A 25,405-nucleotide genomic window follows, 5' to 3' on the forward strand; every position below is an offset into this window, starting at 1 on the left:
AGTAGGACAGGAGGGGATATAGGGACGTAGACATGCCCAGGGAGCTGCCATCAGACTGGCCGCCCAGCAAGAGATCACTTCCGCTGTCTCTCAAGTAGTCCCCGAATCTCCAGTGAAGCCCTTTGATCCATGTCCCAGACTTCAGGTCTTCCCAGGAACCTTCTCAGGTGAATCCACTCTGCTGGCTCTTGGTAAATGTTGTGGTTAAGTCAAACTAACCTCACCATAACTCAAGGATAATCTCACTTAGCTGAATAGACAACATTGGACTTCTCTGATTATCCTTCATGCCATTGTTCCCCACCATAAGCATGATAAACTGGTCGTTTTGATGGCGATTTTGTTTCTCCCTGTATATTTATTGTGTATGTGTTAAACACATATGTTAATATGTATGTATTACATGGACTTACAGGGTAAAATATACCCAAGTAGAAACTCCAGCTTTGTAGCTCATTTCGATCTTATCTTTGTATTTATTTTTTACTTATTTTTTATTGAAGTATAGTTGATTTATAATGTATTTGTTTCAGGTGTGTAGTAAAGCGATTCAGTTTGATATATAATATTCCTTTTCAGAATAGGAATATAATATTCCTTTTGTAGCTTTGCTGCTTTCCAGTCAACTCACTTAATCTCTATGGGAAATCTGTACAGTTAGGGATCTGGGCCAGAAATTTGGACTCTGAGCTCTTTTGCTAGAGTAATATTTTGATATTATCTCCCTACTCGGTATGAGCCAAGTACAGCACCACCCACATCGCTCTCTGAGGCTTCCTTTCTGCTTGTTTTTCAGAAATGTGAAAATAAAAACTGGAGACTGGTTCTTCGAGGAACGAGCCAAGAAATTTCCAACTGAAGGTAAATGCTCTTAAAATGTTTGCTGAAGTGAAGTGTATTCCTAGTTTAAAAATATTTGGTGGTAAGACTTTTAAATATGAAAAACTTAGAAAGGTATGGTATATGGGCTTCTGTCTGGACGGTCCTCCTGTTCCTTTTGTCTGAGTGTTCCTGTCTTCAGCCCTCGGTTCACGTGGTCCACCACCTTCACTTGTGGGGCTTCCCTCTGTACCCCCACTTTCCAGCTCTAACCCTGCTAGAACCTGCCTGTTCTCTGTGAAGTTCCCCTGAACTCTGCCCTGGGAGTAATGTCTCCTTCCTCCCAAACACCGGTTTGGGCATCTCTCCCATAACTTTTAAAAGTGCCCTGTACTATATCATCATTGATGCCCTTCTTTCTCTCCATCAGCAGACACTCTGCTTTTAAAATCCTGTTAGCTCCTTACAGCCCCAGACCTTGTTTATGATAATTGATCAAAATGATGGAGTGAATCACTGAAGACCACGGTGAGAGAATTGTGTTAGAATTTAACAGATTCTGGTGACTCTGATGTGAGCACGTGTGATTATCTGCATCGAGTGTGTGTTTGGTCTCCGCACCCCAGATGTCTTTAAAAGCACTAGCCAAAAAAAAATAAAAAAATAAAAAAATAAAAAGAAAAAATAAAATAAATAAAAGCACTAGCCATGTTGGTATAAGGGTGTCATTAGTAGCTGGGCATCAAGGCCGTGGAGATAACAGGACACGCTTTGGCTACAGAAGTGTCACGAGAGAGGATGCGGGCTGGGCAGATGAGAGGATAACTTTTCAGGCAGAGGTGCACTCACACGTGGTCAGGATAGAGCACAGAGCTGTGCCCCCAACCTGGGCGTGGAGGCAGTGGTCTCAGGTGGCCCTGACCTCTGGAGGCTTGCAGCTGGTTTTCAGTTCCCGGCCAGAGATGGAAGTTAGGCTGCAGCAGCGAGAGCCCCGAATCCCAGCCGCCAGACCCCCAGGGGCCAGTGACCAGGCCCTGGCCTGCCAGCTGTGTAGAGATGTGTTTCCGCAGAGAGACAGAAAGCAGCGGAACAAAGTGTCTGATAGGAGGAAAAAGGGTACGTGTGGATATACACACACAGACTCTGAGTTGTGCCCTCGTGGTAGTTTGAATCACTTGAAAGATTGAAGGCAGGAGGAGAAGGGGGCGACACAGGATGAACTGGTTGGATGGCATCACTGACTCCATGGACGTGAGTTTGAGCAAGCTCTGGGAAGTATTGAGAGGCAGGGAAGCCCGACGTGCTGCAGTCCATGGGGTCACACAGAGTCAGACACGACTGAGCGACTGAACAACAGCAACGTGTGGGACGTGTCTTCCAGGTTTCGTGTGGCCAGTCGTCCTGCTTGCCTGGTTCTGAGTCAGTTTCTGGTTTATCTCAAGGTCCTCCCGTGTGAGCACACATCTCTTAGCCAAGATGGAGTCTAGCGAAGAGGCCTCTGGGTAGTTGACCTCACTCACCACAAGGTGACACCCCCTCCCTGTTTGGCCGCCAAGGAGCCTTTCTGCACGTGTGTAGTCAGGAAGGTCTCCTGGACTCTGAGAATGAGGAACATGTGGTCTTTTATCTCCTATCTGGGCAGCAGGACTTAGTTCTTCTCTCGCTCCTCCTCTTGGGAGTGTCTGTCCACACAAGACAAACTCTGGCTGTTCAGCCTGGGGCCCGTCTGCCTCCTGTCTCAGTGACATGGGTGTCACCCTCCTCTGTGACGTGTGACCGTGGGGAGTGCACACACGGAGCCTGGGCTGACCTAGAGAGGGTGGGGTGGCTGCAAACACTGTGTGTGTTTTCAGGGGGAGACAGTCACAATCTGAGGTGTAGAAGTAAGCTGTTTAGCCTTAGCGAAAGTGCATGCATGTTGACAGATAAAGGGAGCCATTCGTCTAGAGTGTTGATGCTCCGCTTTTATTTTAATAAAAGCACCTTGAACTGAGGTTTAGTTGGTGGCAAATTCTCCCCTGGGTTACATTCCTGACTCTGCTTATTGAAGAAAAAGTGACATTTCTGCCAAATTTATTAGAAATCTGGAGGAATGTGTAACACTGATGGGCTTGTTCAGGCCGGAAAAAAAAAAAAAAAGCACGTGTGTATGATTTTTTGTCTAGACCTGTGTTTCTCCATCCGTTTTTCATTAGTGTCCTCTTTCCAGCCTACAAACAGCCTTATCAACACTTTGTTTCCCAAATATTACCCGTTCATGAAAGTTTAATAGCCCAGATATGTTGCATAGCTATATATGCATGGAAAGTTCGTCTCTGTGTATGGAAACCTTTTGGAGCAGACCACAAACTCTTGCGATATCCAAGATTTTTTTCATCCTGCAAGCAGTGTTTACTCCTTGAGGGCCATCAGCCTGTGTCTACACAGTACACCATCTAAGCAAGCATGGCTGCCTGGAGTCTTCTTGTTTATTGCTTTGTTCCTTGAAAATATTTTTTGGTTGGAAGTTGTAGGGTCTTCTTCAGATGGTATATAGGTTCTCATTTTTTTTCACTCCGAGTCCTAGTTTATAAATAATAGGTCTTTAGGGAGTGAAGTTTCTGTTATTTCTCAAAACCTATTCAGTGAAGACATCCTAGAATTCTTTTTAGTATGTTATTGGCAGTTCCGGTATCATTATTTCAGGTAGGGAAGTTGATTTGCAGGCCAGACCATGTGTGTGAATGTGTGTGTGTGTGCATATGTGTGTGTGTGCACACACATGTCGCTGCTTCATCTTTTCAGCATTCTTCCTCTCCTAAGTGAGGAGAAGTAGGTCAATCCACCGGGATAACCTAAGAGCTGAAAAAGGGAAGAGGAGAGAAGTGATACCAACTTCCTGGGTTTCTCTTCCTTGTCCAGCGACTTTTCCACCAGAATGAAACCATCAGTAAGAAAAAAAAAATAAAAACAGAATAATGCAAGTCAGCCTAGGCATGAATTGTCCTTTTCAATTTGTGTCGTTTTCCCCAAAGCAGGATGCAAAAGAGAAAGCGAATCTTTCCATCTCTGCAATGCGTCCTCAGGTGCTGAGATGCCTCCTCTTCCTGTGGCCTGATTTTAGTCGAGTTGGGCTCAGAAGGCGTGGAGAGAGGAAGAAAAGTGCCACGTTGTGGGGGAGGTCATAAGGAAGACTGTGTGCCTTGGGCGGGAGGAGACGGGTCGGCAAGGGGGCTGCTGCAGGGTTATCCAGACAGGCAGGAACTCTGGCTCACCTGTCTGTGCCCCCAGAAGAGACTGAGCTGAGTTGGGGCACTCCATCAGATGAGGGCCAGGTAGGAAAACAGGCCACGCGCTGATTTGAAGAGACGGAGTTGAGGGACTTGGTTAGAGAGGTGTTATTGGAGGGCCTGAAAAGCAAAAAGAGACCAGTGAGGGAGCCACAGAGATGTGGCTGCGGGGGGCAGACCCGACCAGGCCGCCTGCCACATGGATCTGATGGAGACCAGGGTGAGGCCCCTCCTCCTCACTCCCTCTCTAGGTGCTGTGCTTAGTCGCTCAGTCGTGTCCGACTCTCTGCGACCCCATGGACTGGAGCCCGCCAGGCTCCTCTGTCCATGGAATTCTCCAGGCAAGAATATTGGAGTGGGTGCCAAGCCCTCCTCCAGGGGACCTTCCCAACCCAGGGATCAAACCCATGTCTCCTGCATGGCAGGCGGAATTTTGCTGTCTGAGCCACCAGGGAACCCAAGAATACTGGAGTGGCTAGCCTATCCTTTCTCCAGGGGATCTTCCCAACCCAGGAATCTTTACCTGGAGGATTCTTTACCCGCTGAACTACCAGGGAAGCCCTCCCTCTCCCTGCTGGGCCCTACTAGGGAATCTAAGCTCCTGATGTGTTTGAGAAACAGTGGTTCTGCATATTACCTAGTGTGTTTGTCGTAACAGTGTGAACTCAGCTCTCTCCAACCTTCAAAATCCTAAGTGGAAGCAAGGAAAACAAGAGGGTGGCTTAAACCTCGAAAGGGGATGAGACAGCTCAAACCGGTGCCTCTTTCTAGGCATTAATTATCTATTATTGGATAAAAAATTGCTCCGAAACTTAGTGGGTTAAAGAAAATATTATCACTTCGTCTGATTTCTGTCTTCAGCTGAAGGCTTGCCTGGGGCTGGAGGATCGGCTTTCTGGGGGCTCACACGCTTACCTGGCCGGTTAGTGCTGCTGGTGGTGAGGGGTGGGGTTCCTCCACCCTTGGACCCCTCCAGTAGGCTCCTGAGGGTCCCCACAACACGGCAGCTGGCTTCCCATGGGGCAAGGGATGCAAAACAGACCAAAGCAGAGCCCTGCATTGCCTTTTCATATTAAAAAAAATGTTGTGATGAAATATTAAATTAACCATTTTAGCCATGGTTTGCTACCATCACTACCATCCTTCTCCAGAATTTATCATCCCGCAGTCTCCCCTCTCAAAGCTCCTCATCACATCTACTCTATGTCCTATTTTCTGTCTCCGTCAATATCTCTTATGGCCGAGGGTCAGAAGTCACGCCCTGCCACTTCTGCTGTGTCTCATAGGTCAGCTCTTTTCAGGGTAGAAGGGACTACGTAAGGGTGTGACTCAGGAGGCAAGACTCACGGGGCCCTTCAGGAGGCTGGCTACCGCAATTCTGACATTTCTCCCACCCCAGCCTCTGGAATCTTCCTCCTGCCTTTCGTTCTCACTTCCAAGGCCACAGATCCTAGCTCGTCCCCATGCCTCCACCTGCTTCCCCCATCCTTCACTCTGTGAAAAAGGAGATATCTTTTCTCTTTTAAAAATGTTATTTTCTGGTTATAGAAGTAACACCTGTTCATGGCAGAATATTTGGGAAACGCAGAACAGTATACCAAAGGCAAGAATAATTCCACTATGGGTCAACACTACTGTTAATTACACGCACGCACACATCCTCGTGGCCCCCTTTCTAGGGGACCCTGTGCACATACAGACCAAGCAATTTTTTTAATGTGTTAATGATCAGACTGTATATATAGGCTTTTGCCTTTTAAAATTCAACTCAGCATAAACATGTCCTTATGCTCTTATAAGACTTCCGACATACACTGATGACTGCGTAAAATACATCAGATGAATGTACTACCATTTATTAACTTGTTCCCTCTTGTCTGCAAGTGTATCACTGTAGTCAAATTGTCATATTACAGATAACTCTGCAGTGAATATCCTATACAGGTATCTTGGCATCTGTGTTCATTCGATTCTTAGAAGGAGAATGACTGGTCAGAAGTGTGAACCCTTGAGATGCCTGATGTGTTTTGCCAGATTCCACTCTGGGAAACGCGTGTGCATTCACGTGACCCTGGCATGTTCAGGCCCGAGAACGGCCCCCTCGTCACCCTCTGGCCCCCGTTAAATCATCCTATCTCTTGAACATGATTCCAAGTTACATTTGTGATTTTGTTCTGAATGTAAACTTAATATGCATTCATTTAAAAAATTAAATGATAAAGAAAAACATAACCATGTTAAAAATACCTCACCCTGACAACTGTTTACCTTTAGTGTATATCATTTCTGTTCTTTGAATATATGTATCCATGCTTGAGTGTGTATGTATAACTGTGTAACTATATATACACGTTTAAAAGAGCGTTTAGACTAAACCATAAGGAATTGATGCTCTTGGGTTAAAAATTAAAAAATTGAGTAGAGGCAGTTTCATGTGAGTAGAGCTGATATGTTTGTCTCTCTTTGGATGTGGCGGTATTTATTTAACCAAATTGCTATTGTTATAGAGTTAGGGAATTTCTAGTTTTGCTGTTATAATTTTGGGAGTTTGTAATATTAAAATATTTTAAATAATATAAAAAATAATAAAAGTGCAGTGAACATGCTTGTAGATAAATCTTTGGCATGTCTCTGAGTATTTCTAGAAGCAGAAGGAAAAGATGAAAGGTTGGGAACATTGCCTTCAGAAAGGGTGTACCCGTCTCGCAGGACGAATTGTCCTTAAAAACAAACAGCTTTGTCGCTTGTAAAACCACATTGGTAGTCCAAAGTAGCCGCTTGCTGTTTCCTTTGCCTTCTTGTAATGACTGATGGGGTTGAATGTTTTCTGCCTCTTTGACCTTTTGTGCGTGTTCTTCATGTTGAGGGTATTGGCCCTTTATGGTCATGATGGGTGCATGTGTATCTTTATGTTTTCTGACATACAGACTTTTTTTCCCCTTGTCAATCGTCAGATGTACCTTTTCCTGTGTAATTTCTTTTATGCTTCGAGAGCCCTTCCTCCCCCTGCCACTGGTTATATAACCATCCATATTTACTTTCTTCTAACTTTATGGCTTATTTGCATTCAACTGTTAATGCATCAGGAAGCCAGCTCTAATGTAATTCTCCCAAACATCAGTTTTGTCTGTACAATCTGCCCCACCGTCAGTCTCCTTCCCATGGGCTTATAACCCAGGGCCATTGAGTCACACAGCTCTGGGTGCTGCTCACTTTGGACCCCAGCTGGAGCCCCGAGGGGTTGACCATGTGGATGTCACACCCAGGCTTTGAATTCTTTGAGAGCAGGAGCGATGAGCAAATGAAGCAAGGACCGAGCTGTTTGGAGGTGAAAGGTGCTGCTGTACGCAGTAGTGTCCGTTACCAGTGGTGGCACTGAGTAGGCGCCTAAGAGTGAAAACTTAGGGTTCTTTTCCTTGTTGGCATTCAGAAACTTGCAGCTACCTTTAATGTCAGTTGGAGTAATTCCAGGAATCATTATTCTCTCTGTCACCCCGTTTCCTTCTCAGATGCTTTTTACTCGCCTCTCTTAATGGTATTATTGGATACGTACCACTTAAGATAAACGTTCCCCAGATTTCCTTGAGAACAGACAAGGTGTAAGTAATAACCCAATAAAGAGTAATAAGTATTAAGTGTGGTAGTTTATGCTAATTTTCCAACCATTAAAAAGATTTAAAAACAAAAAATATCAGCCGCCATTCTCCATTTTGCAGGGAGAGAATATGAAAAGTATTTTAAATATCTTGTTTTCCTTAAATTTTTTTTCCTGCCTATAGACTGGCTTTTTTTCTCTAAGATTTTGTAATTTGATATAGTTGTGTTGTTGGCGACGGAATGAAACACCAACACTGCAGAGTGGTTTGAATCTTTATATTTTAACACTTGCTTCTTACAGCTGCTTTATTTTATATCCCTTGCACAACCATCTACAGGGCAAGTTGCCAAGCACTATGATTCAGAGACTATACAGTGCGCAGGCGCAGGGCGAGATAACCTTTACCTTGACTTATTTACTGCAGCTAAGACTTTGTTTTGGGGAACTTCCTTATCAACTTAGAATCCATTTTGTCCCTGGGTCTGTTCCTTTTGAGGAATCAGAGAAACATCCTTGTGTGCAAGAAATGTTCTTTTCCCACGGGAACAAACAGAAGATTCTTAGCTGAACATCTCGTTTGCAAGAATGTTCAGCCCTGGTTGAGAGTCTCGTTTGCAAGCACTTCTCAACCTTCCTTATACCTTGTTCCCTACATGTGTTGTCTTAAAGTAATTGCTTAAATGCCACAGTCACAGTTCGTCTGTGGTGTATCAGAGTGATCAAAACGCACAGACATTCAAGGACAGTCTTTAGGCAGCTGCCTGTGGTTCTGGTATTGTTAGCTCAGGCATCGGGCAGCCTCTGTGAAGAGGGCTTTAATGTGGCATCCAAGGCCCCTGCTCCAGGGTCAGCTAAGCTCTATTTCATATTAAATTCAAAGTTCCTGATTCGGTGGGATCAAGCAAGGCCCAAGAGTATATACAGACATCTCTAGATAACTGAGAGGGTTTTGGTCCAGTATCCCTTGGGTACCAAGAACTGAGGATACCTAATGTGCAATGGTATAGTATTTGCCTATAACCTATACAGATATTCCCATATACTTATAAGGAATCTAAAGATGATTTAAACACCTAGTGCTATGTAAATACTATGTAAATAGTCACCAGTGTGCTGCAAATTCAAAAGTTTTGCTTTTTGGAACTTTCTGAAATTTTTGTGTTTTTTTTTTTGAAAATTTTCCACCTAAGGTTGATTGAACACAGATGTGGAACCTGTGGACAAGGGGAACGACTATATTTAACAAGTCCCCAAGTAATTCTTCTTATGCACTTTAAAGTTTGAGAGGCAGTGGTGAAGTAGCACATTTAATGAACAATGATGGAACTTTTCTAGACCGTTAGTAACTGGAAAACAAACTGAAACTCGTTCTTACTTTCTGACATCTGCCAAGCGTATAAAGACAGCGCCCTCTGCCGGCTCGTTGTTGTACATGCACATGTTTTACCTTTTTCTTTTCGATTTTTTTTTTTAAACTTTATTTTATATTGGGGTATTGTTGTGATCGTTTCAGGTGAACAGGGAAAGAACTCAGCCATACATATAAATGTGTCCATTCTCCCCCAAACCTCCTCCTATTCAGGCTGCCGGTTAACACTGAGCAGAGTTCCATGTGATATATAGTGATCACCTTGAAGGTGATCCATTTTAAATATAGCAGTGTGCACGTGTTTTTAATTTTTTACAGCCATGACTTGTTATTTGAGCTTAAAATCGGAAAGCTCATGACACTAATACTTTCTAAAACTAATACTTTTCAAGTTTAAAAATGGTCAAACGTGATATATAAACAATACATTGTGGTTTTCACTCTATTGTTGCTAATTGGGGAAGTCATGTAGGAAGGCTGCACCGATAGCAGAGCGTCTGTTAATGGTCTCGGAGACCCACTATTCGACTACCCAGGATTCCCTCATGATTGTGAAGGGAAATAGTTTTTCACTCCCCTTCTCAGTGGAGAATGTGATTTAGCTCTTGTGTGACTTCAGAGTTTTATGGTCCATCTGATCTGAGGGCCATCATGGCAGCATCCGACTTGCTTCGAGGGCCTGAAACACTCAGGCCTGTGAATTAAAAGAAGTGGGTGCCGGTAAACACGTGGAGACTATCACAAGGCCTGCCTTTGTCGCCTCTGTGTTGGCTGGCTCAGTAAAGCCCTTGCCCCACAGTTTAAGAGGATTCTACAAGGACGATTCCGTCAAGTTTTCTGTAAGTTACAAATGCAGTATTTAGTGCTTATTTTCTTGAGTGTGTCTTTATGAAATTCTGTTTATTTTCAGGTATCCAATTTTGCATATGCTTTTGTCTTAAAGAAAATGTGGCATCTTACTCCGAATATTTTCTCCTCCCTACTCTCTTTAGGAGAAAAAGACAAAATCAATACCCACGAAAGAGTGTGCTGAGACGATTTTCAGAAGTAAATTTCCCTGATTGGATTGCTTGTCACATCCCTGACAGATTTTTGGACTGGTCCCTTTAAACCAGTTAGAACAGAAGCTATCAAGTCAGATTATGATTAATGCAGTGAAGTAAGAGCTTGACCTTCAGACATTTTGTTTTCACCCCGTGTTTCTAGGTGATAATCTTTTGGGGGTATGTTCTTGAATTTAGTCATCTTTGATTTCTTGGTGCCCTTGGCTTTGTCCACAGCAGCAACTCAAAAATTGAATTGTTTAGACTATGCAAGTTTCTTTGAAACTATCAATTCACCCCAGATATATATATATGCATCTCAAATATTCACAGAGGACTAGAGCTTTCTTGCTGCTTTCTGGGCCCCAGCGGTCCTCCCAGGACCGTTGCTGTGTGTCTGTCTTTCCCACACCCTCCACGCTCTGTCCTCCACCTCCTCATAGCGAGACCATCTACGCAGCCCACATCTTTGGTCCCAGTTGTCAAGACCAACTTGCCATCCATCATCATTTTTCCTATTTAAATGAACACAATGGGAAACCAAGGTAAACAGTTGAACTGAATATGATTTCTGAATTAAGAATTCATATGTGGTACATATATATACACAATGGAATATTCAGTTCAGTTCAGTGGCTCAGTCGTGTCCGACTCTTTGTTGACCCCATGAATCGCAGTACGCCAGGCCTCCCTGTCCATCACCGTCTCCCGGAGTTCACTCAGACTCACGTCCATTGAGTCCGTGATGCCATCCAGCCATCTCATTACTCAGCCATAAAAAGAAGCAAGTCATTTGTAGAGATGTGGATGGATCTAGAGACTGCCATACACAGTGAAGTAAGACAGAGAAAAAGAAATATCATGTATTAATGCATATATGTGGAATCTGGATAAGTGCTACAGAGGAACCTATTCATAGGGCCAGAGTAGAGACAGCAAATGTAGGGGACAGACACGTGGGCACCGAGGTGATGGGGTGGGATGAATGGGGATTTGGGGATGGACGTATGCACGTTACTGTGTATAAAATAGATAACTAATGAGAATCTACTGTATAGCTCAGAGAACTCTACTCAATGCTCTGTGGTGAACTGAATGGGAAGGAAATTTTAAAAAGAGGGGAGATGTATATATACACACACACACACTTATAGCTGATTAACTTTGCTCTACTGTAGAAACGCACAACATTGTAAAGTAGCTATACTCCAATAAAAGTTAATTTTTAAAAAAAGAACTCATATGTTTGCATGTTTAGACCAGACTACTGATTAGGGTAATTTCTAGGGAGTATCCTGACAATTGGACATTGAACTGTTTATATGAATACATTTTTTAAAAGGCCAGACACAAACTCCTCATTCATTTTTTCATTGTTGTAAAATATGCATAATATAAAATGTACTATTTTAACTAAAGTGTACAGTTCCATCAGTTCAGTTGCTCAGTCGTATTTGACTCTTTGTGACCCCATGGACTGCAGCACGCCAGGCCTCCCTATCCTTCACCAGCTCCCAGAGCTTGCTCAAACTCGTGTCCATCAAGTCAGTGATGCCATCCAACCATCTCGTCCTCTGTCATCCCCTTCTCCTCCTGCCTTCAATCTTTCCCAGCTTCAGGATCTATTCCAATGAGTCAGTTCTTTGCATCAGGTGGCCAAAGTATTGGAGCTTCAGCATCAGTCCTTCCAATGAATGTTCAGGACTGATTTCCTTTAGGATGGGCTGGTTGGATCTCCTTGCACTCCAAGGGACTCTCAAGATTCTCTCCCACACCACAGTTCAAAAGCATCAAATTCTTTAGCGCTCAGCTTTCCTTATGGTCCAACTGTCACATCTGTTCATGAATACTGGAAAAACCATAGCTTTGACTAGATGGACCTTTGTTGGGAAAGTAATGTCTCTGCTTTTTAAAATGCTGTCTAGTTTGATCATAGCTTTTCTTCCAAGGAGCAAGTCTTTTTTGATTTCCTGGGTGCAGTCACCATCTGCGGTGATTTTGGAGCCCAAGAAAATAAAGTCTGTCACTGTTTCCATTGTTTTCCCATCTATTTGCCATGAAGTGATGGGACCAGATGCCATGATCTTAGTTTTTTGAAGAATGAGTTTTAAGCCAACTTTTTGGCTCTCCTCTTTCACTTTCATCAAGAAGCTCTTTCGTTCTTCTTCGTTTTCTGCCATAAGGGTGGTGTCATCTGCATATCTGAAGTTATTGTTATTTCTCCTGGCAATCTTGATTCCAGCTTGAGCTTCATCCAGCCTGGCATTTCACATGATGTCCTCTGCATGGAAGTTAAATAATCAGGGTGACAATATACAGCCTTGACATACTCCTTTCCCAATTTGAAACCAGCTTGTTGTTCTATGCCCGGTTCTAACTGTTGCTTCTTGACCTGTATACAGATTTCTCTACATACAGATCCGTAGCATTAAGTAAATTTTCATTGTTCTTTAACCATTACCAGCATCCATCCCTAGAACATTTTCCTCTTGCAGAACTGCAGCTCTCTACCCATTAAGCATCTCGTCTATCCCTTTTACTCCCCACTTGCAGCCTCTGACTATCAGCCTTTCTACTTTCTGTTTCTATTATTTTGATTACTCTAAGTATCTCATATAAGTGGAATCATAATATATTTGTTCTTATTTTACTTAGCATGTTTTCAGTGTTTATCCATGATGTAGCATATATCAGAATTTTATTCCTCTGTGAGACTGAATGATATTCCATTGTATATATAGCCCACATTTTGTGTATCCATTCATCTATATGTGGACGCTTGGGTTGCTTCTACCTTTAGGCTGTTGTGAATAATGCTTCTGTGAACATTGATTTACAAATATCCATTCAAGTCCCTGCTTTCACTTCTTTTGTATTTATATCCAGAATTAGAGTTGCTAGATCAAGTGGTAATTCTACATTTAATTTTTTGATGAATTGCCATATTATTTTTTGGAGAAGGAAATGGCAACCCACTCCAGTGTTCTTGCCTGGAGAATCCCAGGGACGGGGGAGCCTGGTGGGCTGCCGTCTCTGGAGTCGCATAGAGTCGGACACGACTGAAGTGACTTAGCAGCAGCAGCAACAGCATATTGTTTTTCCATAGTGGCTACTCCATTTTATGTGCCCACTGGGAATGCACAGGAGTTCCGATTTCTCCGCATCTATGCCAACACTTGTTTGTTGTTGTTTTTTTCTTTTTTTGGTAAGAGTCATAATGGTGTGATGCGGTATCTCACTGATTTTGTCTTTCAGTCAGCATTTATTGGGTATCTACAAGCCTGACATGTATTCAGTTCTATGTATGGATTCATTTTTGATGATTTGATACCTATTTATATAAATATTTAATATGTATACGTATCTATCTATATACATAGAAATGAAATGCTCACCACAGTAAGGTTTGTTAACACATCCTTCGCTTCACGTAAGTACCATTTGTTGTTGATGGTATGGTGACATTAATGCTCTACTCAGAGCAACCTTCAAGTGTACAATACTCTACTGTTAACTGTAGGCATCATAGTCAGTAGACATTAGATCCCCAGAACTTCCTCGTCTTACAGCTGAAACTTGGTGCGCTCTGGCAAGCCACCCCCATTTCCCACCCACCCCAGCCCGCGGCTCCGGGCAGCCACCACACTGTTTCCCTTCTGCGAGTTCAGTGGTTTTCGACTCCACATTCGACTGACATCATGTGGTATTTGTCTTTCTCTGACTTGTTTCACTTAGCATGGTGCCATCAGGTCTTTCCATATTGTTGCAAATAACAGGACTCCCTTTTTATGGCTGAATAATATTTCATTGTATATATACCTCATTATCTCTATCTCATCCACCTCTCAGTGGCCACATAGGTCATCTCCGTGTCTTGACTGTCGTGAACAATGCTGCAGTGAACACGGGAGGGCCAGTGTCTCTCTGAGATGCTAATTTCATCTCTTTTGGAGGTAAACTCAGAACTGGGATTGCTGGATCACTGTAGTTCTACTTTTTAAAGAGAGAAACTGAGGAACCGCCATCCTCTTCTCCTTAGTGGCTGTATCACTGTGGCTTTGACGTGCATTTCTCTAATGATTAGTGGTGTTGAATATCTCATCTGCTTCTTGAGCCATTTCTGTGTCTTCTTTGGAGAAATGTATACTCGAGTCCTTTTGTTCTTCAGTCGCTAAGTTGTGTCTGACTCTGACCCCATGGGCTGCAACATGCCAGTCTCCTCTGTCCTCCACTATCTCCCAGAGTTTGCTCAAATTCATGTCCATTGCTCGGAGAAGGCAATGGCACCCCACTCCAGTACTCTTGCCTGGAAAATCTCATGGACGGAGGAGCCTGGTGGGCTGTAGACCATGGGGTCACTAAGAGTCAGACACCACTCAGCGACTTCACTTTCACTTTTGACTTTCATGCACTGGAGAAGGAAATGGCAACCCACTCCAGTGTTCTTGCCTGGAGAATCCCAGGGACGGGGGAGCCTGGTGGGCTGCCGTCTATGGGGTCGCACAGAGTCGGACACGACTGAGGCGACTTAGCAGCAGCAGCATGTCCATTTTGTCCTTTGCTGTCTCCTTCACCTTTTGCTTGCACTCTTCCCCAGCATCAGATAAATGTCTTTTCCAATGAGTTGGCTCTTCACATCAGGTCGCCAAAGTATTGGAACCTCAGCTTCAGCATCAGTCTTTCCAATGAGTGTTCAGGGTTGATTTCCTTTAGGATTGATTGGCTTGATCTCCTTGCAGTCCAAGGGACTCTCAACAGTCTTCTCCAGCATCACAGTTCGAAAGCATCAATCTTTAGTGCTCAGCCTTCTTTATGGTCCAACTCTTTATTTATTTATTTTAATCGAAGGCTAATTCCTTTACAATATTGTAGTGTTTTTTTGCCATACATTGACATGAATCAGCCATGGGTGTACATGTGTCCCCCATCCTGAACCCCCTTCCAACATCCCTCCCCATCCGATCCCTCAGGGTTGTCCCAAGTGCACTGGCTTTGAGTGCCCTGTTTAATGCATTGAACTTGAACTGGTGACCTCTTTCATATATAGTAATATACATGTTTCAGTGCTCTTCTTTCAAATCATCCCACCCCTGCCTTCTCCCACAGAGTCCAAAAGTCTGTTTTTATATCTGTGTCTCTTTTGCTGTCTCACATATAGGGTAATCATTACCATCTTTCTAAATTCCATATATATGCACTAATGTACTGTATTGGTGTTTTTCTTTCTGACTTACTTCACTCTGTATAATAGGCTCCAGTTTTATCCACCTCATTAGAAAATGCATTCTTTTTACTAGCTGAGTAATACTCCATTGTGTATATGGACCACAGCTTTCTTATCCATTCATCTGCTGATGGGCATCTAGGTTGCTTCCATGTCCTGGCTATTGTAAACAGTGCTGCGATGAACACTGGGGTACACGTGTCTCTTTCAATTCTGGTTTCCTTGGTGTGTATGCCCAGCAGTGGGATCTCTGGGTGATATGGCAGTTCTGTTGCAGTTTTTTAAGGAATCTCCACACTGTTCTCCATAGTGGCTGTACTAGTTTGCACTCCCACCAACAGTGTAAGAGGGTTCCTTTTTCCCTGCACCCTCTCCAGCATTTACTGTTTGTAGACTTTTTGGTAGCAGCCATTCTGATGGTCCAACTCTTATATCCATACATGACTACTGGAAAAACCCTCGCTTTGACCATACAGACCTTTGACCATACACTTTGTCAGCAAATTGATGTCTCTTTTTAATATGCTGTCTAGGTTTGTGATAGCTTTCCTCCCAGGGAGGAAGCATCTTTTAATTTCATGGCTGCAGTCATCATCTGCTGTGATTTTGGAGCCCAAGAAAATCAAATCTGTCACTGCTTCCACTGTTTCCCCATCTATTTGCAGTGAAGTGATGGGGCCAGATGCCATGATCTTCGTTTTCTTGAATGTTTAGTTTCAAGCCAGCTTTTTCACTCTCCTCTTTCATCCTCATCAAGAGACTCTTCAGTTCCCCTTCACTTTCTTCCATTAGAGTGGGATCATCTGCATATCTGAGGTTGCTGATATTTCTCTTAGCAATCTTCTTTTTCAATATACATGTCTTTTTGTTATTGAATATCACCCTGATAATTCTATCTCTTTTTGCAGTTCTTGTGTGTTTCTCCTTAACTCACATTAATTTCAAAATTTGATCCTAGAGAGCTGAATTAGAGATAGCTTTAGGACCTGTTGATTTAAAAGAATTCGAGAACAGTCAAGTAAAAGCTGAAGCACACTTTTAAGTCCAGCTGAGCTTAACACTAATAACATTTTAAAAGATAGTATCCACCACCCATCAAACACCATCACTGATACTAATGTTGGATGTAAGTGAAAGACATAAAGGCCTTTTTGTGGGAAACATGTTTATAACTCTTAACATGCAGGATTATAAAAAAATCAAACTACATTTTTTACATTTACTATTGCAACCTTTAATGAAATATCATCATTTCTTGCGATTCTTCCCGCAGTCTTGATTTCGGCTTGTGATTCATCCAGCCTGGCATTCCACATTATGTACTCTGCATATCAGCTAAATATATATCCAAGGTGACCGTATATACCTCAGTGTACTCCTGTCCCAGTTTTGAACCAGTCTGTTGTTCCATGTCCAGTTCTAACTGTTGCTTCTTGACCTGCATACAGGTTTTTCAGGAGACAGGTAAAGTGGTCTGGTAGTCCCACCTCTTTCAGAATTTTCCGGTTTGTAGTGATACACAGAGTCAAAGGCTTTAGCATAGTCAAAGAAGCAAAATTAGATGTTTTTCTGGAATTCCCTTGCTTTTTCTATTATCCAACAAATGTTGGCAGTTTGATCTCTGGTTCCTCTTTGTCTTTTCTAAATCCAGCTTGTACATCTGGAAGTTCAGGGTTCATGTACTGTTGAAGCCTGGCTTGGAGAATTTTAGCATTACTTTACTAGCGTGTGAGATGAGTATAATTGTGCAGTAGTTTGAACATTCTTTGGCATTGCCTTTCTTTGGGATTGGAATGAAAACTGACCTTTTCCAGGCCTGTGGCCACTGCTAAGTTTTCCAAATTTGCTGGCATATTGAGTGCAGCACTTTCACAGCATCATCTTTTAGGATTTGAATTAGCTCAGCTGTTATTCCATCACCTCCACTAGCTTTGTTTGCAATAACTGCTTCCTAAGGCCCTTTTGACTTCAGGTCCTTGGCCTGTATCTGAATTGGGTTGTTTGTTTCCTGAAACAGAGGAAGAAAGCTGGAAGACTTCTACTTCCCGATTTCAGAGCTTCTGCAAAGCCACGGTGATCCAAAGAGTGAGGCACTGGCATAAGGGCAGTTACGTGGATCGGACTTTAAAAAAAGTGACTTTTTAAACCTGAAGTATAATTGATGTCCAGTATTATACAAGTTACAGGTGTACAGCATAGTAATTCAGTTTTCAAAGGTTATCTCCATTTATAGTTATTTTAAAATATTAGCTATATTTTCTGTGTTGTTTAGTCAGGAGATTTTTTTTGACAAGGGTGCCAGTCTCATTCAATGGGGAAAGGAGAGCCTCTTCAATAAAGGGTGCTAGGAAAACTGGATGTGTCCATGTAAAAGAGTGAAGTTGGACCCTTATCTAACACCATAAACAAAAATTAATTCACAGGATCAAAGACCTAAAAGTAAAAGCTAAAGTGTGAAACACTTAAAAGGCAACATAGAGGGAACAGTGACATATTCTGGGCTTTGATGGCCTCCCTGGTCGCTCAGCTGGTAAAGAATCTGCCTGCGATGCAGGAGACCCCAGTTTGATTCCTGGGTCGGGAAGAAACACTGGAGAAGGGAAAGGCTACCCACTCCAGTATTCTTGGGCTTCCCTGGTGGCTCAGCTGGTAAAGAATCCACCTGTAATACTGGAGACCTGGGTTCGATCCCTGGGTTGGGAAGATCCCCTGGAGGAGGGAAAGGCTACCCACTCCAGTATTCTTGCCTGGAGAATTCCATCGACTTGTATGTATAGTCTGTGGGGTCCCAAAGAGTTGGATGAGACAGAATGACTTTCACTTCACTTTACAATGATTTTTTAATTTTTTAAAATGTATTTATGGCTGTGTTGGGTCTTCGTTGCTGCTCACAGACGTTTTCTAGTTGCGGGGAGTGGGACTCCTCTTCCTCGTGGTGCCTGGGCTTCTCATTGCCGTGGCTTCTCTTGCTGCGGAGCACAGGCTCTAGAGAACAGGCTCTGTAGCTGTGGTGCGTGGACTTAGTTGCCCGGAGACATGTGGAGTCTTCCCAGGTCAGGGACTGAACCCATGTCCCGTGCATTGGCAAAGGATTCTTAACCAGTGGGCCACCAGGGAGGTCATGATTTCTTTTCGTAATTGAAGTATGGTTCACTTATACTGTTGTGTTTCAGGTGTACAGCAAAGTGACTCAGTTTCACACACGTGTTTGTGTTTGCTGGCTGTTCAGTTGTGTCCGACTTTTTGCGACCCTATGGACTGTAGCCCACCAGGTTCCTCAGTCTGTGGGATTTACCAGGCAAGAATACTGGAGTGGGTTGCTGTTTCCTCCTCCAGGGACTGAACCTGGGCCTCCTGCATTACAGGCAGATTCTTTACTATCTGAGCCACCAGGAAGTCCAGTTTCATATATATATATAATTTCAGATTCTTTCCTGTTATAGGTTATCATAAGATACTAAATATAGTTCCATGTGCTGTGTGGTAGGTCCTTGTTTATCTGCTTTATATACAGTAGTGTGTATCTGCTAATCCCAAACTCCTAGTTTTTCCCTCCTCCCCCTTCCTCTTTGGTAACCATAAGTTTGTTTCCTTGGTCTGTGAATCTGTTTTGTAAATAGGCTCATTTGTAATTGAGGAAAAAAGATTTCACATATAAGTGGTTACATATGTTACTTGTCTTTTTCTTTGACTTTCTTTGCTTAGTATGATAATCTCTAGGTCTATCCACGTTGCTGCAAATGGCATTATTTCATTTCATTGTTTCCTTTCATGGTTAAGTAACAGTCCATTGTATACACACCCCACACCCTCTTTATCCGTTCATCTGTTGATGGACGCTTGTTCCCATGTCTTGGCTATTGTGAATAGTGCTGCTATGAACACTGGGGCACATGTATCTTTTTGCATTGGTTTTCTCTAGACATATGCCTGTATTGTGCTAATACCATGCTGTTTTGATTACTGAAGCTTTGTAGTATAATCTGAAGTCTTGGGAGGACAATGATTTCTTATATATGACACCAAAGGCAAAGGCAACCCCCCCCAAAAAAAACAGATAAAGTGGACTTCATGGAAATGAAAAAGTTTTGTGCATCAAAGGATACTGTCAACAGAATAAAAAGGAAAGCCATGAAATGGGAGGAAATATTTGGAAATCACATATAAAGAATTAATATCTAGGACCTTTAGGACAGAACTCTTGAGACCTACATTCAGTTTTTAGAGAAAATTAGAGGCTGTGGAGAAGCCATTTATACCTGATTATTCTCAGGTTCAGCAAGCCCAGGCCAGTTATCTTCAACCTTAGGTGTCTCTTTGTGGAAGAGTTACTACCCTGCTCTTGAGGATTGTTATTAACATAGAAGCCGTTCAGAACTTCTGCTGATAGGATGCAGGGAGCTTAATTAAAGGGGAAAAATTATTTTCTTTCTTGCAGCTAGGCAGAAGAGTAATGTCTAGTGGCAGAAGGGCACTACATGTGACCCACGTTCTGCCCACAGGATTATAAGCCTGTTGTTAATTCCATTCTTCTGAAAGGCGCTGGTGGCGGATTCATGGCTGTGTACTGGGTCTCCTTCCATCCCAGGGTGGTGTCTTGGCCCCAGTGCCACCTAAGCTCAGCTCAGCTCAGTCGCTCAGTCGTGTCCGACTCTCTGCGACCCCATGAATTGCAGCACGCCAGGCCTCCCTGTCCATCACCAACTCCCGGAGTTCACACAGACTCACGTCTATCGAGTCAGTGATGCCATCCAGCCATCTCATCCTCAGTCGTCCCCTTCTCCTCCTGCCCTCAATCCCTCCCAGCATCAGGGTCTTTTCCAATGAGTCAACTCTTCACATGAGGTGGCCAAAGTATTGGAGTTTCAGCTTTAGCAATACCTACAAAGGCTCTGGAATCCAACTCTGAAACCATTTGTGTGTGACAGGATATCATGGTTCTTCACATTCTAAGGGATTTTTAGGTCAAATTTTTGGAAAGATTTTTTTCCATTTTGCATAAGTGAGCCAAAGATTTGTTTAATACTGCATTGTCCTAGGGACCTTTTCTTGCCTATGAAAGATGAAAGTCCTAAAACACCTTACAATTGTCTAACACTGCCCCCTGCCCCAGCCTCTGGTTTTAGTCACCTTTGTCTAGCATTTGGAGCATACTTAATGCTCCATTGTAGGCCAGCCCTCAGGACTGTCACATACAGTTGTGCAGGTTGGGCACTATGCAAGGGGGCCACCTAGGCCCAGCAGAATGTGTTATTCTAACAAAATCCATATATTACAACCAACTCCTAGGGCAGACAAAGCATCTTGCTGGACTATTTGCATAGTTCCCAGGGAAGCTTTGTGTGAGTAACCCCTACCTGTGCTTTGCTTTGATGCTGGGAAATATTGAAGGCAGGAGGGGAAGGGGACGACAGAGGATGAGATGGTTGGATGGCCTCATCGACTCAATGGACATGAGTTTGAGCAAGCTCCAAGACATGGTGAAGGACAGGGAGGCCTGGCATGCTGCAGTCCATGGGGTCACAGAGTCAGACACAACTTAGTGACTAAATGGCAACAGCAATGTATAAAATAGATAACTGATGAGAACCTACTGTCTTGCTCAGGGCACTCTACTCAATGCTCTGTGATGCCCTAAATGGGAAGAAAATCCGAAAAGAGAGGATACATGTATGCATATAGCTGATTCGCCTTGCTGTACAGCAGAAACTAACGCAATACTGCAAAGCAACTGTACTCCAGTAAAGAAGATTTAAGAATAGGGATAAGGCAGGTGCTTATAAGAAATCCTGTAGAATGGATGCCCACCTTGAACCAGGCTCCATTTTGACTCTGGCCAAGCACACCAGCGGCCCACCAGCCAGCACCCTGGACCACAGGTCCTGCTGCAGATGCCACACCCTGCCACCCTGATGCCTCTCTGGGTGCCGAGGTCCCCGGGAAAGAGTGCAGAGGGCAGACTCTCTGGAATGCTCCAGTACAGCTCAGTCAGCCAGCTCCATCACATGGTCATAGCTGGCCGAGGGGCCCCATGCCTTGAATCACGGGATTGGTGCGGCTTAGTCTTCTTACATGATCGTTAACCTCCTCTCCGACACTGTAAGGCCCCACAGCAGCCCTGCACTATGGAAAGTCACGGAACTCAGATAGCTGTGGAGTGAACAGAGTCTTTAAGCAGAAGGTGGCCTGACTCATAGCTTTCCCAGTGAGTCAGCTCTTTGAATCAGGTGGTCAAAGTATTGGAGCTTCAGCATCAGTCCTTCCAGTGAATATCCAGTTGACTTCCTTTAGGATAGACTGGTTTGATCTCCTTGCTGTCCAGGGCCTCTCGAGAGTCTTCTCCAGCGCCCCGGTTTGAAGGCATCAGTTCTGTGCATAGCAGTGCATGTATGTCAAGAGCGCCCCGGTTTGAAGGCGTCAGTTCTGTGCATAGCAGTGCATGTATGTCAAGACCAACCTCCCAATCCATCCCACCCGCTTTCCCCACTTGGTGTCCGTACTTTTGTTCTCTAGTCTTATGCCTCTATTTCTGCTTTGCAAATAGGCTCATCTGTACCATTCTTCTAGATTTCACATATGTGTGTTAATATATGATACTTGTTTTTCTCTTTCTGATGTCACCTTTTTTTTTAGAGAAGTGGATATGAAAGTAGTTGCCGTATATCCAGTGGTACACAGATGTGTAATGACTTGCCACAGACGCCCTGTGCCAGTCGCAGGCTGGTTTTGGATCTAGAAGCCTCTGTTCTGCCCTGTGGTTCATGGGGATGCCTACTGCTCCATAAGTTCCTGCTTATGAGCAGAGGTTGTGTCCCCTGACTCTTATCTCTGTAAAGAGCCATGTGTATTATACACAACGAATGTGAATGAGTGGGTGAAATTATGCGGAAGCCAAGTGGTGAAAAAAATGACCTTGTTTCATGGATATTTGGTACAGCTCGAGTGAGGTCACACTTATTGCTAAAATAGCATTGGTTACTATTGTTGTCATTTTATTATAAACCCCTTCTGCTTGGCAATGCGGGAAACCCGGGTTCGATCCCTGGGTTGGGAAGATCCCCTGGAGAAGGAAATGGCAACCCACTCCAGTACTCTTGCCTGGAAAATCCCATGGACTGAGAAGCCTGGTAGGCTACAGTCCATGGGGTCGCAAAGAGTCGGACACGACTGAGCGACTTTCCTTTCGTTTCCTTTCCTTTCTGCTTGGCCAACCCTCTGGTGCTGGTGACACTGACGAGGCCCGTGTCCTCAAAGGGTTCACTGTCTAGTGGGGGAGACAGATGGGTATGCCAGCAGTTAGAGGACATCAGAGGAATTTTAAAGCAACTGCGCCTGGCAACCACGACGAGATGAGCCTGGTGAGTCAGGTCTAGAGAATAAACCACTAGACGGAACGTGGAGGCACAAAGTGGTGTGAAGTGGTGCCGTCCAGTGGCGGTGGAGCTTCTGGGAAGTTCAGCTTCACCAAGATCTGCAGCGGGTGGCAAGGAGAGGTCAGTGCTGTGTCACAGGGGACCTCTGAGATGGCTCTCTCCAGCTGCTGTAACAAAGTACAGTGACCTGGGTGGCTTGAAACAGCAGAAGTGTATCGTCTCTCAGCTCTGGAGGTTGAAAGCCTGAGGTACCCGTTTCCCTGCTGGCTCTCCGGGAGAATCCCTCCCTGCCCCTCCGGCAGTCCTCGGTGTCCCTGGCTCGTAGATGCATCGCTCCAGTCTCTGCCTCTGTGGTCGTGCTGCCGTCTTCACCCCATCTTCCCTCTGTATGTGTCTGCGCCTCTGTCCACGAGTCCCCATTTTGCAAGGACACCAGTCGTGTTGGATCAGGACCCACCCGGATGACCTCACCTGAGCTCCATCTGCAGACTCCTGTCTCCAAGGGCGGTCACATTCACAGTTGCCTAGGGGGGAGGGCTTCAGCGTATCTTTTCTCCGGGGATGCAACTCAACCCAAAGCCGCTCTGTGTGTTGGCTGAAGAAGCTGCGAAGGCTGGGAATTGCAAGCCAAGGACAGGACCTGGAGCGTGCTTTGGAGGGTGAGGGGCAGAGGGGAGAGGCAGCTCTGGCGGGTGCTGGCAACGCTCGCTGCTGGCCACTCGCTGCCCCACCAGAGGATGGACGCCGCAATCACAGGCCTCGTTTCTTAAGCAGGATAAGATACGCATGACAAGTACAAACCACTTATAAAACTCAGACAGGATTAAGAATTTTCAGGGACTTGGTCGTTGGTTTACGTGTGGTGGTTCCCCACAGAAAAAGCCCTTGCTTTTTGTTATGAACATTTCAAACACGAGCTAGAGCAGAGAGAAGGTCACCGCCTCATATGGTCACTGGCCCGCTGCCCTAACTTTGCTGTGTCTGGCTTTGTAGGCAAGTTGTCACGTGAATGCCAGCTTTTTTGTCATTTGTAATGTTGGGCCCATTACGCGGTCCAACTGTGCTTTGGGGGCAGGAGAAGAAGGGGGCGACAGAGGATGAGGTGGTTGGATGGCATCATCAACTCAGTGCACATGAGTTGGAGCAAACTTTGGGAGACAGTGAAGGACAGGGGAGCCTGGAGTGCTGCAGTCCACGGGGGTCGCAAAGTCAGACACGACCGAGCGAGTGAGCAAGAGCACAGTCCCCGTGAGCCTACGTTTTCACTTACAGAGTTGAGACGGCGCCTGGTGACGCCCCACAGCAAATGCAGTCAGAGTGTCCCACACAGCCCCTGGCAGACAGTTAGCTTCGAGGATAATAAATGTCTCTCTGACTTTGTGAATGTGCCTGAAGCCTAGGACCCTGGGACCCGGACCCACAGCTGCTCTCGGTAAAGCCTAAGGAGGCCGCCAGAGCAGGACCTCAACCTGCCAGTCGGGAGACCTCGGGGGCATCTTCCCATGAGTGTTTCCCCATAGTCATTATGCAAATTAAAAAATAAGTTAACAAAAAATAAATGTTTAGTGCTTTTTAAGGAAAGCCCCTGGTAAGAAATGACTGAGGAGTAGAAGAGAGAAAACCAGTGAAATGGTGATATGCAGGGACAGAGCCCTGGGCTGCTCCTCAACCTCACCGCCCCGGGCGCCTCCGTGGGGCTGGGGGCGTGCCTGGGACTCTGCATTGCTCACTAGCGCCCTGCTGAGAGCTGCCCCCCTCTCAGTTCAGTTCAGTTCAGTTAGTCATGTCCGACTCCTTGCAACCTGGATGAGGTGGTTGGATGGCATCATCAACTCAGTGCACATGAGTTGGAGCAAACTCTGGGAGACAGTGAAGGACAGGGGAGCCTGGAGTGCTGCAGTCCATGGGGGTCACAAAGTCAGACACGACCGAGCGAGTGAACAAGAGCACAGTCCCCGTGAGCCTACGTTTTCACTTATAGAATTGAGACGGTGCCCTGGCTCCCCTGGGCCAAGCCTGTCCCTCTGCCCGTTCTTGTAACTCCCATGAGCTGAGAATGAGTTTTACATATCTTAATGGTTAGAAATCAAAAGAACTTTTGTGAGACATAAAAAATTACAACCTAGACAGCATATTAAAAAGCAGAGACATTACTTTGCCAACAAAGGTCTGTCTAGTCAAAACTATGGTTTTTCCAGTAGTCATGGCTGGATGTGAGAGTTGGACCATAAAGAAAGCTGAGCCCCAAGAATTGATGCTTTTGAACTGTGTGGTGTTGGAGAAAACTCTTGAGAGTCCCTTGGACTGCAAAGAGGTCCAACCAGTCCATCCTAAAGGAAATCAGTCCTGAATATTCATTGGAAGGACTGATGCTGAAGCTGAAACTCCAATAATTTGGCCACCTGATGTGAAGAACTGACTCATTTGAAAAGACCCTGATGCTGGGAAAGATTGAAGGCAGGAGGAGAAAGGGACGACAGAGAATGAGATGGTTGGATCGCATCACCAACGCGATGGACACAAGTTTGAGTAAACTCCGGGAGTTGGTGATGTGGAGGCCTGGTGTGCTGCAGTCCATAGGGTTGCAAGGAGTCGGACATGACTGAGTAACTGAACTGAACTGAAAAATTACAAGAAATTCAGATTTCAACGTCCATTATCAGAACACAGATACACCCACTCTTTAACACGATGGCTGCAGTCACAAGCG

General features: G+C 44.6%; 1 protein-coding gene across 3 annotated transcripts in view; it reads left to right on the forward strand.

Annotated features, from left to right (window-relative positions):
• Positions 1-25,405, forward strand: part of SYTL3 (synaptotagmin like 3) — a 94,169-nt gene that overhangs the window by 28,004 nt on the left and 40,760 nt on the right. For all 3 annotated transcript variants that reach the window (XM_040238905.1, XM_040238907.1, XM_040238906.1), the window contains exon 4: positions 797-861. In XM_040238905.1, the coding sequence (XP_040094839.1) occupies positions 797-861 (65 nt within the window). The remainder of the gene's footprint in view (positions 1-796; positions 862-25,405) is intronic.

Source organism: Oryx dammah, unplaced genomic scaffold (assembly GCF_014754425.2).
Source record: "Oryx dammah isolate SB20612 unplaced genomic scaffold, SCBI_Odam_1.1 HiC_scaffold_4, whole genome shotgun sequence".
Classification (NCBI taxonomy): Eukaryota; Metazoa; Chordata; class Mammalia; order Artiodactyla; family Bovidae; genus Oryx; species Oryx dammah.